The 15,000-nt window shown below is 38.9% G+C and overlaps 2 protein-coding genes across 6 annotated transcripts in view; one reads left to right on the top strand and one right to left on the bottom strand.

Annotated features, from left to right (window-relative positions):
* Positions 1-8,450, top strand: part of LOC137636432 (uncharacterized) — a 12,470-nt gene extending 4,020 nt beyond the window's left edge. For all 5 annotated transcript variants that reach the window (XM_068368851.1, XM_068368855.1, XM_068368852.1 and 2 more), the window contains 2 exons: positions 3,956-4,058; positions 7,043-8,450. In XM_068368851.1, coding sequence (XP_068224952.1) covers positions 3,956-4,058; positions 7,043-7,463 — 524 coding nt within the window. In that variant the 3' untranslated portion in view covers positions 7,464-8,450. The remainder of the gene's footprint in view (positions 1-3,955; positions 4,059-7,042) is intronic.
* Positions 8,451-8,791: 341 nt separating this feature from the next.
* LOC137636427 (uncharacterized) lies at positions 8,792-9,546 on the bottom strand. Its single transcript, XM_068368847.1, has 2 exons — positions 8,921-9,546; positions 8,792-8,804 (listed from the first exon to the last, which is right to left on the bottom strand). Exons 1-2 carry the CDS (start codon positions 9,544-9,546, stop codon positions 8,792-8,794), a joined length of 639 nt encoding a protein of 212 aa, XP_068224948.1.
* Between the last annotated feature and the right edge of the window lie 5,454 nt (positions 9,547-15,000).

Here is a 15,000-nt window from a genome sequence, read left to right as displayed (position 1 = left end):
ACATTCAGCAAACAAAAGAAAACTATATGAGATAGGACTTTACAACAATCATTATCGTACAGCTGACTAAATTTCCTATCCACTGATATGTAATGTAACATATTTTGTAAGATTTTCATATGATAAGTAATAAGTGTAAAAACTGGTAATTACGGGAGTAAAATACATCATGTGGCGCTAATGGGAGTAGAACTAGCGGACATAATGTCCAATGGCACTTGAAGGGTTAATTTACGAGTAATAAAAATAAGAGTACGTATTACTGTCTCTATATATTGTCACAGTTTGATTTGCTTCATCCCAACTCACAATTCTTGAAAGGTTTCACCTTATCTGGTGAGAAAAGTTTTTCAATTTCAGTGTTATCATCTATGGTAATGGGCACACACACACACAGCGTGTACCAGAGTGCCCGAATACTTAGCCATAACCGCCAGTCTATCTACTCGTCTTGTTTGTGATGCATTTGCCATGAAAGTATGCATATAGCCACCTTCCTTCCTTGAATAATCAGTCAGTATTATTCTTCTTTCATTTATCACACAACTCTTCCAGCTACTGAATATTTGTCTATTACTTATTCCATTTTTTCCCCATCTTAATTCCAATCCACCAGAATTTAAGTTCCTGTCTGCCACTAATAGATATTATAATGGTTGTTCCTTTATTTCTAATATTTTCGAAAACATTTGTTGCAACAATCCATACCAACTATTTCGCTCTTTATAATGGATATACTTTCCACGAAGCTGAAACTAGCCATAAGACTTTTAGTTATGTATAACCACCTACCGCTAGTTAGCCGTGGGGAATAGAGGGTTAGTACCAGCCACCCCGCTCACACACACACACACACACACACACACACACACACACACACACACACACCTCTGTTATACTGCCAATTTAGCTTTTGGTTCGGTGGATTGAAATCAGTCTCTACCATTAACAACTGGCTTTGACTTTTGCTCTTCCAAGGAGCTTTTGGGTTTCGGGATCTCGTCTTGCAGGCTTTTCTTGGCTGTGAAAGATGCTACTGCATCACTTTCATGTCAGCTGCTGGAACCAATCCCCATTTCATTACCTGCTTGCAGGACTCTCCTCGTGACAAGTGTCGGGAGTAGCCATCCTCCCAGTGGGAGAGGTTTGGTAGACGACATAGGGTGTGGTCTAAAAGGATTCTTCTCCGGGTTTTTCCTCGTAGGTGAAGAAGTCCAGACTTTGATCACGCCACTCTGACTGTGCTCGCTCGTTTGAGTAAGAGTGATGGCAGCATCACCCCCCAGACAACCCTTAGGTGTAGACAATGTCGCTTCCCTTAGCGAAGCAACTGGGTACACACCACCAGGGGTCTCTATTTGCCACTTGTGGCAACTCCTGCCTTCCTTGGGGCTTTCGGGTCTACCCTCTAAGGAAGTTTTTTTTTACGAGAGTACTACAGTTAAGGGCACAGCGGGAGTGCATTTCTACCTCCCTAAGAACGAGCCACAGTCATCCTTTCCGAGACTCTGGAGGTAATTCATCAATAGTTTCTTGTGCACTTAGTTGCATCTCTCTCTGCATCTGCTCCTTTCATTCCTACAGGGGTTTTCTCTCTCGTGCCTCCTGATGCTGGAGTACGAGGGTAACCCAGAAGCTGCTTGAACGAGGGCCTGGAGAGGTACAACTGGTACTCCTCGGAGTTACCAGACAGGGGTTTCTCTTTTGTTACTCCCAATGCAGGAGTATTAAGGTAACCCAGAACCTGGCTTGAGTTAGTTTTCTAAGCTCGCTCATTCGGAACAAGTGCTCGATTCATCGGGCCTTGTTCCAGCTCCCTGGAGTAGCCATTTTGTGAGCAGTTACATATCCATTCTTGCCCCTGGGTACAGCAAGTCTTGTGAGCTATAATCCTTTGGACTTATTGCCACAACTGACCGATTGCGGCTGTTGACTCTCATCATTGTGTACATAGGGCACAACAAAGCTCTTGAAGTTTTGTGAAGATAGATCCATCGGAATCTCTTCTGGTTTTACTACTCTTACGGGGGGGAAACTTGGTTTTTCTGCTGTGCGTTAACACACAGAAAAAACTTGTCCAATCTTACTCATGCCTCCTAATGCAAGAGCATATCAGACTACTCGACACCCTCCTCCGGGAATGCTGACGAGTGTTTGAGTCATGCACAAACGAACAAACCCTCAAGGGCAAGTTTCTCTTGCAGACGATGGTCTGCTTAAAATGTGGCCGCTACATCCCACTAGTGTTTGGAAGACACGGTGTCTAGTAAGACAAGTCTCTGGAGACAAAATCTTTCACTTCTTCCTATGGAATAGAGAACTCTTTGGAACTCTTGCGGGGTGCCAACCTCAGATCCCTTGCGATCTATGCCTCACCCTGTCATAGCCTCAGGGCCCAACAGTCTTGTGAAACATAAGCCTTCGAAGTTATTCCCTTAAGCCTCTATTCCCGATGGTATAGAATCTGCTAATGCTAACATTTACAATCAAGAGCAAACAAGTGTTCACTTGCTTACAGGTACACTTGACCTGCCCACAAGGCGGACTGGCAAGTGCCTACTACCAACAAAGGTCTGAACTCTGATTGCTTTGCTAGCTGCATGTGCTCCTGGTAGGCGCACACACGCCCACAAACATGTTCGCAATGCTCGGGCTGGTCAACGATTATTTTTCTTTTGAGCAATGATGTTGCACTTCATCGCACAGTATTCCCGCAAGTGACACCATGAGCTACCTCAGGGGTGCTCACAACACAAAAACGTGTTCATGATGCTCAAGCTTCTGTACGAGCACTTACAATTTGACACACCTGCATACGAGTAAGCAAGCTAATACTGCCGACAAAGGCAGTTCGCTTCATCAGTTGTATGCATCACTCTCACGGGCGGATGTACCGTCATACAATTGAAACTTCGTTCTAATAAATCATTAGTTTTGATGTCGGTTATGCATTTCCCTCCTACCTTTCCGTAACCAGACATAGGTAGTCTACCCTCACTACCCTCAAGTACAGTCAGCCCTCACTCTTCGCACGGCTATGTAACAGAGACAGACGCGAAGAGCAAGAATTCGCGAATACTTAATACTTGCTGCCCTAGGGTAGGATAACTCCTAACAATAACAACCCTCAAGTCTACCCACAAGCACTGTAAACTCTTACTTCTTGACTTGTCTTGATTTTTAAGATATATCTCAGTCAATGACTAATTTCCCGATGCACAATAGCTCAAAAGATTGAACTAATGCGTGTGACACTGAATGTTGAGCAATGTTAGAAGCTTTAATTGATTGATTTAGATATTTTGGCATCCTGACATCAATAAAGAATAAAAGCAATTTCAATTTAAAACCATAAAAGTAAAGATGCTCTTATAAAAGTTAAATAGCTTTCAGAAGACCTGCTTCTGAAATAAATCTAAAATTATCGCTAGAATAGTACGACACTTCATGAGGCTTTTGATACAATTTACCATGCATTCATGATTTCCTTGATTCATTTACAGTACTCTTAAGGATATGTTCTTAGTCTTTTGAGGTTATTTGGGGGTCCTATAACCCCTCTGTGGTAAGATTTTAATCTCACTGTGAATAAAATTGCATTGTATCATGCTGGTTCAGTAGTGTAACAACCGTGTGTCACACGATCGTACATTGTTCTTTTTAGTGCGAGAGAAGAGCGAAGATACAAGCACAAAATTAACTATGTACGATCGTGTGACACACGGTTGGCTATTTTGAAGGTGTATGCTTACACATTATATGTTCAAAAACCATTCAAGAATAATACAATAGGGATAAGTCATATCAATAGCTACTTGGGTGATTTTTATAAATAGTTATACATTTGCATACTGTACCTTTGCATCATGTCTTTAGCATATCAAAGGGTTAGGCTGTCATTCTGGTAGCTTTTCATCAATAGACTGATTCCTAATGTTCATTATTTTCTTGACAGATGATTTCCTGGCAGGAGTAATTTTTGCGGCGGTCTTTTTGTTATTGTTCCTAATCTCATTATGCCTCGATCAGCATACACCTCGTCATGACAACCACACAAGGTAGCTATCAATTTGTTTGTGGTTCTTTTAATTTAAAACTACTATATTTGAGGATTTTATTTATTTCAACTTTAATTTGAAATTTAATTTGGAATTAAGTCTATGTGATGTAAATATATTAGACAAGGAATGAATCAAGACGAGTGTTCTCTATATTGTGGTGTTCATACAACTTGCAAATCTCTCATGAATACTTACATCTAAAAGTAATGGTTTGTAGTAATGAGACAGGAAGGATCTTTCGCTTTGCCTTCAAAACCAAATTTTGTTTACTATGTTGATAATCTGGGAGCAGGACACTCCAAATCAAACCATTGTTCTCTAGTCTTGGGTAGTGCCATAGCCTCTGTATCAAGGTCTTCCTCTGTCTTGGGTTAGAGTTCTCTTGCTTGAAGGTACATTCGGGCACACTATTCCATCTATTTCTCTTCTCTTGTTAAAGTGTCTATAGTTTATAGAAGAAATATTTATTTTAATGTTACTGTTCTTAAAATATTTGTTACCCTTGTTTCCTTTCCTTGCTGGGTTATTTTCTCTGTTGGAGTCCCTGGGCATATCGCATCCTGCTTTTCCAACTAGGACCATAGCTTAGCAAGTAATAATAATAATAATAATAATAATAATATTAAAGTAGTAATAATAATAATAATAATATTAATAATAATAATTATCGTTACTTACTAGGGTCAAACAAGCAACAACATATAATGACTTCAGTCATTCACAAAATTACTAATTACCAGATTCGTTAAGAGAACTCAAGACCCTTTCTCTACATTAGGAATTCATTGCGTTGTGTTACAAAGATAAATGGTCATATTATATTCTATTGAGCTTTGCCCCAATTATTACTTACTTGGTTTCATATGAAGTCCTTGCCGAGTTTGGATTACAATAGGCACTCGTAAACCACGATACCACACATATATATTTAATTTTACCCAGTCACGGAATCCCACGCACAGATATGCATATCCCTAGCGATTTATCCCATTCAAGGTAATTAAATATTATAAGATACTCATCCAAACTTCGGTTGACTAATTCATCCACTTCATTAAATGCTGGGAAGGAACGGCTTCGTTAATCAAATGAAATTCTCTTCATCCTGATTAAGTCCACTGAAGACTACACTACATACTTTGAGAAGGGACGGGCAGCAACTCGCCGCCGTTAGCTCTGTTGCCTTTGTCGTAAAAATAATGCGTTCGCTCTCTCTCCCAAAGTCATGACTTCCGCTTCGTTCGCTCACGACAAAAGAAAACAACAAACGAACGAAACCAACTATTCAACGCAAACCGAACGAAACTATTCAAAGAACTTACATCGCATTGTTAACCACTTATAAAACTATTCACAAGACAATATTCCTGGGTAACAATGCTTATTACAATTAAATATAAACAAAACCTTCATTTGTACAGAAACCTGCACATTTCCACTTAACGCAATGTAATATAAAAGAACATTTTCCATATACAATATGAACATAGATATTCAATAACAATTGATTTCCCATGTCGTTATTGTAAGTAACGACAATAATAATAGTATGTTGCATGTGCTCTGTACGCATCATTTATTTCCACGCATTCATGCCGATGGTCAATTTAGTTGTTTTCAATCTTTAACAGTGACCTCAAGTCAACCTTCTGATGGTAAGCATATTAGCTCTTGCTGGTATTCAGTCAGCCTCAAGATTGAGACGTTGTAAAGAACATACCCTACACCCTGGAATCTTACTAAAAAAAGGTATCTTCAGCACCAACTTTCCAATTTCTTTACCACTTTAAAACTGCTGATGATGCTACTCTCTTTGCAGAGTATACGCACAGTATCTGGTTTGGCCTAGAAAACAAGCTTGTTGCATATGCAGATGATGCTATTCTCTTTGCAGAGTATAAGCATAGTATCTGGTTTGACCTAGAAAACAAGCTTGTTGCATATGCAGATGATGCTATTCTCTTTGCAGAGTATAAGCACAGTATCTGGTTTGGCCTAGAAAACAAGCCTGTTGCATATGCAGATGATGCTATTCACTTTGCAGAGTATAAACATGGTATCTGGTTTGACCTAGAAAATAAGCTTGTTGCATATGCAGATGATGCTACTCTCTTTGCAGAGTATAAGCACAGTATCTGGTTTTGCCTAGAAAACAAGCTTGTTGCATATGCAGATGATGCTACTCTCTTTGCAGAGTATAAGCACAGTATCTGGTTTGGCCTAGAAAACAAGCTGGCAGTCTATGATGTGTCCTTTTGATGGTCTCACAAACAAAAGGGAACTTGCCTATAAATGTTTGCCTTGTGTGTACGCTTGCTGGAAATTGTTGCCATTACTGGCTTCTCATAGCCAGTAAGGATATAGGACGTTGCTTCCCCTGTTTATTGTGGCAGGCTGATAAGGGTCTTAACAGAAAGACGAGCCAGACATGACTGGTTTATTCAATTGACACAATGGGAGAGTGAGCATGTATGAAATCATCATCATCTCCTCCTATGCCCATTGTCGCAAAGGGCCTCGGTTAGATTTCGCCGGTCGTCTCTATGACATAAACGTGCTTTACAATATTCACCAGCCTTGTAGACACGCTGGAGTCAGACCATGCCACCATTGTGCATAATGTACATAATGTAATTTCGTTGTCCTTGGCTTAATTAACTAAGACACTTTATTCATTTGTGAAATATTTAAATTTATTATTAAAGAAATATACTGTACCTCTTAGCCTAAGTCCTAAGCTATTTAGATACTAAGATTTCTCAATGATGTACTAACAACCTTTATTAATATAAATTGGTAATAATAATTGTAGGAATCTACAATAAAGAATTTATAATTAGTTATACTATTTCATCAGAAGAATTTTTTTTTGCTGAAACACAGGCGCATACATTAGTTAATTTTAGAGAGATTTGGGTGTGCAAAGGTGTTTTTGTGTTGCTAAAAAGAAAAACTCATTGTTTATTTTCATCTTTTTGAAGATATCCAGAAGCAGTTCAAAGTAATAATTGGTATGCAACTGGAGTACGAGAACGTCGATGCCAATGCGGACCTCCCTTAGGCTTCAAAAACACTTCCGAAAACAGCTCGTCCATTTCATTCACTTACGGAGATTTGGATGGGGAGAAAGTTTTCAGAGAAGAGAAAGGCATTCCTGTGGTAGATCTTCATAAAATGACACGATCAGAAGCTATTCGGATTGTCAATGAATTCCTGGCAGAGAAGGTTAGACGTTATTCACGTGTGAGAATCATCACAGGGAAGGGTCTCCACAGTTCGGATGGTGAGGCTAAAGTGAAGCCGGCCATAAAGCAACTTTTGCAAGAAAAGGGTCTGGAATATCAAGAGGTTAGCGGAGGCGGTTGCCTTGAAGTTACCTTACCACTGTCCTATTTCCAGTAAGTTTTTTTTTAGAGGTCAAATATTACAAGGAGGATTTAATACATAAGACACTTACAGTAGGTGCTGCTTATAGAATTGGTTTTGATCAATAGATTAATACACATCTGAGAGGACTGATGAATGGGTACTCTCCTTATGTTCTAGTTTTATATTGGACATATCTAAAAAAAATGTAACCAGTTATTATATGTACATTTGCTTAAATTGCCCTTTGGTTAAACATATTAGGTGCTATGAGAAGAGTTCTCCCAGTTTTTAAAACTATATCTGTGACGTTACTTTGTCAGTATTAACATTCCTACTTACAGTATCAAGAATCCCTAATTTCCTAAGAAAAAGAATAAGTATGAAGCACCTGAAGTGAATTAGGAATTTAGAATGAAATGTGAAGCATCTGATGTGAATTAAGAATATAAAAGGAATAAGTATGAAGGACCTGAAGTGAATTAGGAATTTAGCATGAAATGTGAAGCATCTGATGTGAATTAAGAATATAAAAGGAATAAGTATGAAGTAACTGAAGTGAATTGAGAATTCAGAGTGAATGATTATGAATTACCTGAAGTGAATAGAGAATTTTGAATTAAGTGTGAAGCATTCAAATAGATACAAGAATTAAGAGTAAGTATGGAGTACCTGGAGCGAATTAAGAATGAATAAGTATGAAGAACATGAAGTGAAATAAGAATTTACGAATAAATAAGTATAAAGCACCAGAAGTAGATTAAGAATTTAGAATAGGTATATAGCACCTCGAGTGAATTTAGAATAAGTAGGTAGTGCCTGAAGTCAATCAAGAATTTAGAATAAGTATATAGCACCTCCAGTGAATTAAGAATTTAGAATAAGTAGGTAGTGCCTGAAGTCAATCAAGAATTTAGAATAAGTATATAGCACCTCCAGTGAATTAAGAATTTAGAACAAATAATTATGAAGCAACTGAAGTGAATTGAAAATGTTGCACTAGAATTAAAAGATAAGGTTTTTTACTTGTTTTTTTTTTACCTAAATAGATTAAGCATAAAATGCACCATTTAAGATCTCCAATGACCTGTGCTGACTAGATCCATATTTAACATGATGTGAAGTTTCACAATGTCGACTCTTGTAATCAGACGAACATGATGTGGACAGTTTCACCACTCGACTCTTGATGTAAGCAGCCCAACATGATGAGGACACTTTCACCACTCGACTCTTGTTGTAAGCAGACCAACATGATGAGGACACTTTCACCACTCGACTCTTGTTGTAAGCAGACCAACATGATGTGGACACTTTCACCACTCGACTCTTGTTGTAAGCAGACCAACATGATGAGGACACTTTCACCACTCGACTCTTGTTGTAAGCAGACGAACATGATGTGGACACTTTCACCACTCGACTCTTGTTGTAAGCAGACCAACATGATGAGGACACTTTCACCACTCGACTCTTGTTGTAAGCAGACCAACATGATGAGGACACTTTCACCACTCGACTCTTGTTGTAAGCAGACGAACATGATGTGGACACTTTCACCACTCGACTCTTGTTGTAAGCAGACGAACATGATGAGGACACTTTCACCACTCGACTCTTGTTGTAAGCAGACCAACATGATGTGGACACTTTCACCACTCGACTCTTGTTGTAAGCAGACGAACATGATGTGGACACTTTCACCACTCGACTCTTGTTGTAAGCAGACCAACATGATGAGGACACTTTCACCACTCGACTCTTGTTGTAAGCAGACCAACATGATGTGGACACTTTCACCACTTGACTCTTGTTGTAAGCAGACCAACATGATGAGGACACTTTCACCACTCGACTCTTGTTGTAAGCAGACCAACATGATGAGGACACTTTCACCACTCGACTCTTGTTGTAAGCAGACCAACATGATGAGGACACTTTCACCACTCGACTCTTGTTGTAAGCAGACGAACATGATGTGGACACTTTCACCACTCGACTCTTGTTGTAAGCAGACGAACATGATGAGGACACTTTCACCACTCGACTCTTGTTGTAAGCAGACGAACATGATGTGGACACTTTCACCACTCGACTCTTGTTGTAAGCAGACGAACATGATGTGGACACTTTCACCACTCGACTCTTGTTGTAAGCAGACCAACATGATGAGGACACTTTCACCACTCGACTCTTGTTGTAAGCAGACGAACATGATGTGGACACTTTCACCACTCGACTCCTGTTGTAAGCAGACCAACATGACGCGGACACTTCCACCACTCGACTCTTGTTGCAAGCAGACCAACATGACGTGGACAGTTTCACCAAGTGACTCATGTTGCCAATTCGTCGCTCAGCATTGTAACAGGTAAGTCCCAATACACATCAGATTTGTATCAAAATGTCTCTTATCCAGACCCCCCACAATGTTTCCAATCTATTTCCAGGCAACATGTTACTGGTGTGGATAAGAGTAGTGTGCCTTTTTCAGGCAAAAGCATACATAAGGTTCAAGGCTGGCAAATCTATTGAATTGCAATCAGTGTTAAGATGCTAAAATTATTCGCTTGGTAATTTTGCCAAAGGGGAAAGAAATTAAATGTGGGCAATCTGTAAGGGGGAGGGGATTGTGGTCCCATTGGTGTACTTCACATGGGGCACTGTAATATTATTATTTGCTAAGCTACAACCCTAGTTGGAAAAGCAGGATGCTATAAGCCCAGGGGCCCAACAGGGAATATAGCCCAGTGAGGAAAGGAAACAATGAAAAATAAAATATTTCAAGAACAGTAACAACATTAAAATAAATATTTCCTATATAAACTATAAAACCTTTAACAAAATAAGAGGAAGAGAAATTAGGTAAAATAGAGTGTACCCTCAACCAAGAGAACTCTAACCCAAGACAGTGGAAGACCATGGTAAAGAGGTTATGGTACTACTCAAGACTAGAGAACAATGGTTTGATTTTGGAGTGTCCTCCTAGAAGAGCTGCTTGCCAAAGGTAAAAAGTTTCTTCTACCCTGTAGCACTACTTAAGGTACCTCGTCCCTTGGGACATAAATGCACCCGCTTTTTCAGCCGTCTCCAAGAGCTAAATTCTAACTTTTACTTTGGTGGGTTTTTCTCCCAGCTGCACCTTAGCCCCCTAGAGCCTCCACATCGTAACCACCCATATATTGTCCCTGTAGCACTACTTGAGGTACTGTAGCCGTCTCCAAGAGCTAAATTCTAACTTTTACTTTGGTGGATTTTTCTCCCAGCTGCACTTTAGGCCCCCTAGAGCCTCCACATCCTAACCACCCATATATTGTCCCTGTAGCACTACTTCAGGTACTGCGTCCCTTGGGACATAAATGCATAATTGATTACTCTGCCAGGGGAACACGCCACATGAAGGTTCAATGTTACATGATTATGTTTACACATAATTGTTTTCTTGCATCGATAGTAAATAAACATTATGAGGTTATAAATGATTATTTTCATGAACCCTAAGATAATCTATTTTTAAAAAATCCTTTTTAACTTTCTCAAACCAAATCCATCAAACTTGCAGTTTACATTGGACATCAAAAACCATGTTTACTTAATAGCCACGTTTCCTCATTTTTTGTATGCAAAATTAGTATAGAAACAAGTTTTTTCATAATAATTTTTTGATGTGAATGATTCAAATGTAACTTTTTACGGATTTGTACATGCTCTCACTATAATGGTCCCATTCACACTACAGAAGAGAAGTTATGTATAAACTGCTGATTATAATATACAGTTTTTCAATAATTGTGATCTTTTAATAATTCATTCCTCAGTCCAGTAGTGAATTGCCACCAAGGCCATATGAGGGTGGAGGAGTTTCTTATATACGCAAGCTTCGAACTCGGTCTCATCAATTACAGTGTTTAACCGTCGTACTTCGCTTCTGGTCTTCCTACCATCCAACGAATTTGTCGTTTATCCTCTTGTAATGTGTTTCTTCCCCGAGTGCCTTCCCAGACCCAACCATTGGACTGCAAGTCCTACAGGAGGATTTTAAATCTGCCATAGCAGCTACCGTCTTGCCTGCCGAGTAGGCGATTCCCTGAATAATGTTCATGAAGGGTAATATTACCCATTTGGTTCTTCTGAGACGACAGAGTTGTACGCGCACCATGTACTATAATGAGTGTTGGGGCCGTTTAAGAGGAACCACCTCCTCGGAAGGGGGAGGAGGAATTTGAACTGCCAATCTTGGTTCTTCTGAGACGACAGAGTTGCACGCGCACCATGTACTATAATGAGTGTTGGGGCCGTTTAAGAGGAACCACCTCCTCGGAAGGGGGAGGAGGAATTTGAACTGCCAATCTTGGTTCTTCTGAGACGACAGCGTTGCACGCGCACCATGTACTATAATGAATGTTGGAGCCGTTTAAGAGGAACCACCTCCTCGGAAGGGGGGGGGGAGGAATTAGAACTGCCAATCTAAGCAACACCAAGTCAGCAGTTTATCAAAACATTATTATTAATTATTATTATTGTTATTATTATTATTATTATTATTACTAGCTAAGCTACAACCCTAGTTGGAAAAACAATGCTGTAAGCCAAACTGCCCCAACAGGGGGAAATAGCCCAGTGAGGAAAGGAAATAAGGAAATAAACTACAAGAGAAGTAATGAACTATCATAATAAAATAGTTTAAGAACAGATGGTAAAAAAATGTCTGTGTATAAAGTATTTGCTGTCCATTTAAAAGATTTTTCTTCCCCAAGGTCCTCTTAGCAAATGTCAGTGGGACACATGAATTTATAACACTTGACATTTCTAAACCTTAGCAATGAGATAAGAACGTCAATCTCAGTACAGTAATTACTTCTTGTCTTTTGATAATGGTACTTGGTACTTTTTTCTGAGAATTTTATTTTGATTACAATCTCGTATATACAGATATTCCATCAGTATTTACTATTACAGCCTTTTTTACTTTTTTTTTTTTTGACTGCAGTTTATTGTAAAAAAAAAAGCCATTTTCAAGTTAAGGATTTGTGAAAAGAAAAATCGAGAGAGTAAACAATAACACCACAAGGAATTGGCTATCCTTTGGTGAATTTAGCCAATGAGTCCTCTAAGGATTTGGTCACACTATGGAGACTTATGGCGACATCTAACCGAGGCCTTTTACGCCAATAGGCGTAGGAGGGTATGATGATGATGAAACAATAATACTAACATCAATTATTATCAAATATCAAATCAACTTTAATTTCTCTTTTCTCTTTGTAAGAAAGTAGGAACCTCAAAACCCTTTGGTTATACATTATCCATACACATCTGCTATGCCAAAATACAGAATGTATTTAACTTACAAAATTAATAGGTTCCAAGCTGTTGTAGATTGAATTGTTTTCAAGTTAAATTTCGTTAAATTTTGGCATAGGGTAAGGTCCACCTAACTGCATGCCTACGATTTTCAGCTGCGACAGGAAAATAGGGGTTAAGTTGAAAAGTAAAGTACACAGGACAGTTGTGAGACCGGCAATGATGTATGGAGCGGAGATGTGGGCAATAAATAAGACTGAAGAGAAGAAACTGAATGTGGCAGAGATGAGAATGTTGAGATGGATGTGTGGGGTGACAAGAAGAGATAAGATACGGAATGGGGTAATTAGGGGTACCACAGGAGTTAGAAAACTATCAGATAAGATCCAAGAAAAGTAAAGTACACAGGACAGTTGTGAGACCGGCAATGATGTATGGAGCGGAGACGTGGGTAATAAATAAGACTGAAGAGAAGAAACTGAATGTGGCAGAGATGAGAATGTTGAGATGGATGTGTGGGGTGACAAAAAGAGATAAGATACGGAATGAGGTAATTAGGGGTACCACAGGAGTTAGGAAACTATCAGATAAGATCCAAGAAAGTAGACTGAGGTGGTATGGTCATGTCATGAGAAGAGATGAACAGTATATTGGAAGGAGAGTGATGTAAATGGAGGTACAGGGAATGAGGAGAGGGAGACCAAAGCGAAGATGGATGGACTGTATCAGGGATGAAACTTCGATCAAAGGGATTGACCGGTGATGAAGTGTGGGACTGAGGTAGATGGAGAACGCCAGCCAGAAACATCGACCCCACACAAAGGTGGGAAAAGATGCAGACAAAGAAGAAGAAGAAAGGTAAAAAAATAGTCCCGTTTCTTATTGTGAATGTCTCGTTTACTGCATAAATTATATATGGTTTTAGTTTATTTTGAAATTTTGATATATCTGAAACTATTTTTTCATTTCGATTTGCGTTTGTATATCCGTATGTTCGTAAGTTGAGGACTCCTAAAAACAGGGTGGAGAACCTAACCGTGGATTTAATGTAGGAATTCATCTGTATACTATACAGTGATACAGCAGGTTACATAATTAATTAAAGCAATACTTCAGGTTACATAATTAATTAGTTCCGGAGTGGCTTTGTAACATGATTTTTCTTTTATAATGAAATAGAATCAAATACTTTTGAATCATTCAATATACCTAACCTGCCATCGCGAATTTCGTTTCGTATCCCTAGTACTTTTTTGAAGCGAAAAAATCTTTCTGCGAATTTCGTTTTGTATCCCGAGTACTTTATCGTAATCCGAAGCAAAAAAATCTTCCTGCAAATTTCATTTTGTATCCCAAGTACTTTTTCGTAATACCGAGCGAAAAAAATCTTTCTGCGAATTTCATTTCGTATCCCGAGTACTTTTTCGTAATAGGCGAAAAAATCTTTCTGCGAATTTTGTTTCGTATCCCGAGTACTTTTTCGTAATAGGCGAAAAAAATCTTTCTGCGAATTTCGTTTTGCATCCCGAGTACTTTTTCGTCATACGAAGCGGAAAAAAATCTTTCTGCGAATTTCATTTCGTATCCCGAGTACTTTTTCGTAATAGGCGAAAAAAATCTTTCTGCGAATTTCGCTTTGCATCCCGAGTACTTTTTCGTCATACGAAGCGGAAAAAAATCTTTCTGCGAATTTCGTTTCGTATCCCGAGTACTTTTTCGTAATAGGTGAAAAAAATCTTTGTATGTCATTACATATGATGAGTTTTTCGTATACAGAAACTTTCGTATCTTGAGGTATTACTTATCTATTCTCACTTCCTGTATTTCATCTATACCAGCCATAAATCTTTTAACAGAGGAGTTTGGACATTCCCAATTTCGAATCCACTTCTTCATTGTCGTGGTAACAAAGTTTTCCAATATAATCCAAAGGTTGATCCAGAAATTGCATAGGCTAGAATTCTTAAATGGGAACAATGAGCGACGATCTTGTGAAAGGAGAAAGAGAGTAAGGATGGAAGATGCTCGCAGTGATACTGATGTTTCCTTGGAGGGAAGAGACCTGGAAGTCTCTTCACCTTTCAAAGATAGAATCTAAGGACATTAACAGGTAACAAGATGAGTGAAATTTCAACTTCTTCTTCTTCTTTAAGATTGCCATGCCTTATAGCATGACACGGGCTCTTGTCCTAGCATTAAGTGGCCTCTCAGAAATTGCAATGGTCCAAACGCCCATACATTCACAAATTTCAATTTTGAGCGTATGGAA

The sequence above is a fragment of the Palaemon carinicauda genome, unplaced genomic scaffold (genome assembly GCF_036898095.1).
Source record: "Palaemon carinicauda isolate YSFRI2023 unplaced genomic scaffold, ASM3689809v2 scaffold297, whole genome shotgun sequence".
NCBI lineage: Eukaryota > Metazoa > Arthropoda > Malacostraca > Decapoda > Palaemonidae > Palaemon > Palaemon carinicauda.
This window is presented reverse-complemented; position numbering and strand designations above follow the sequence as displayed.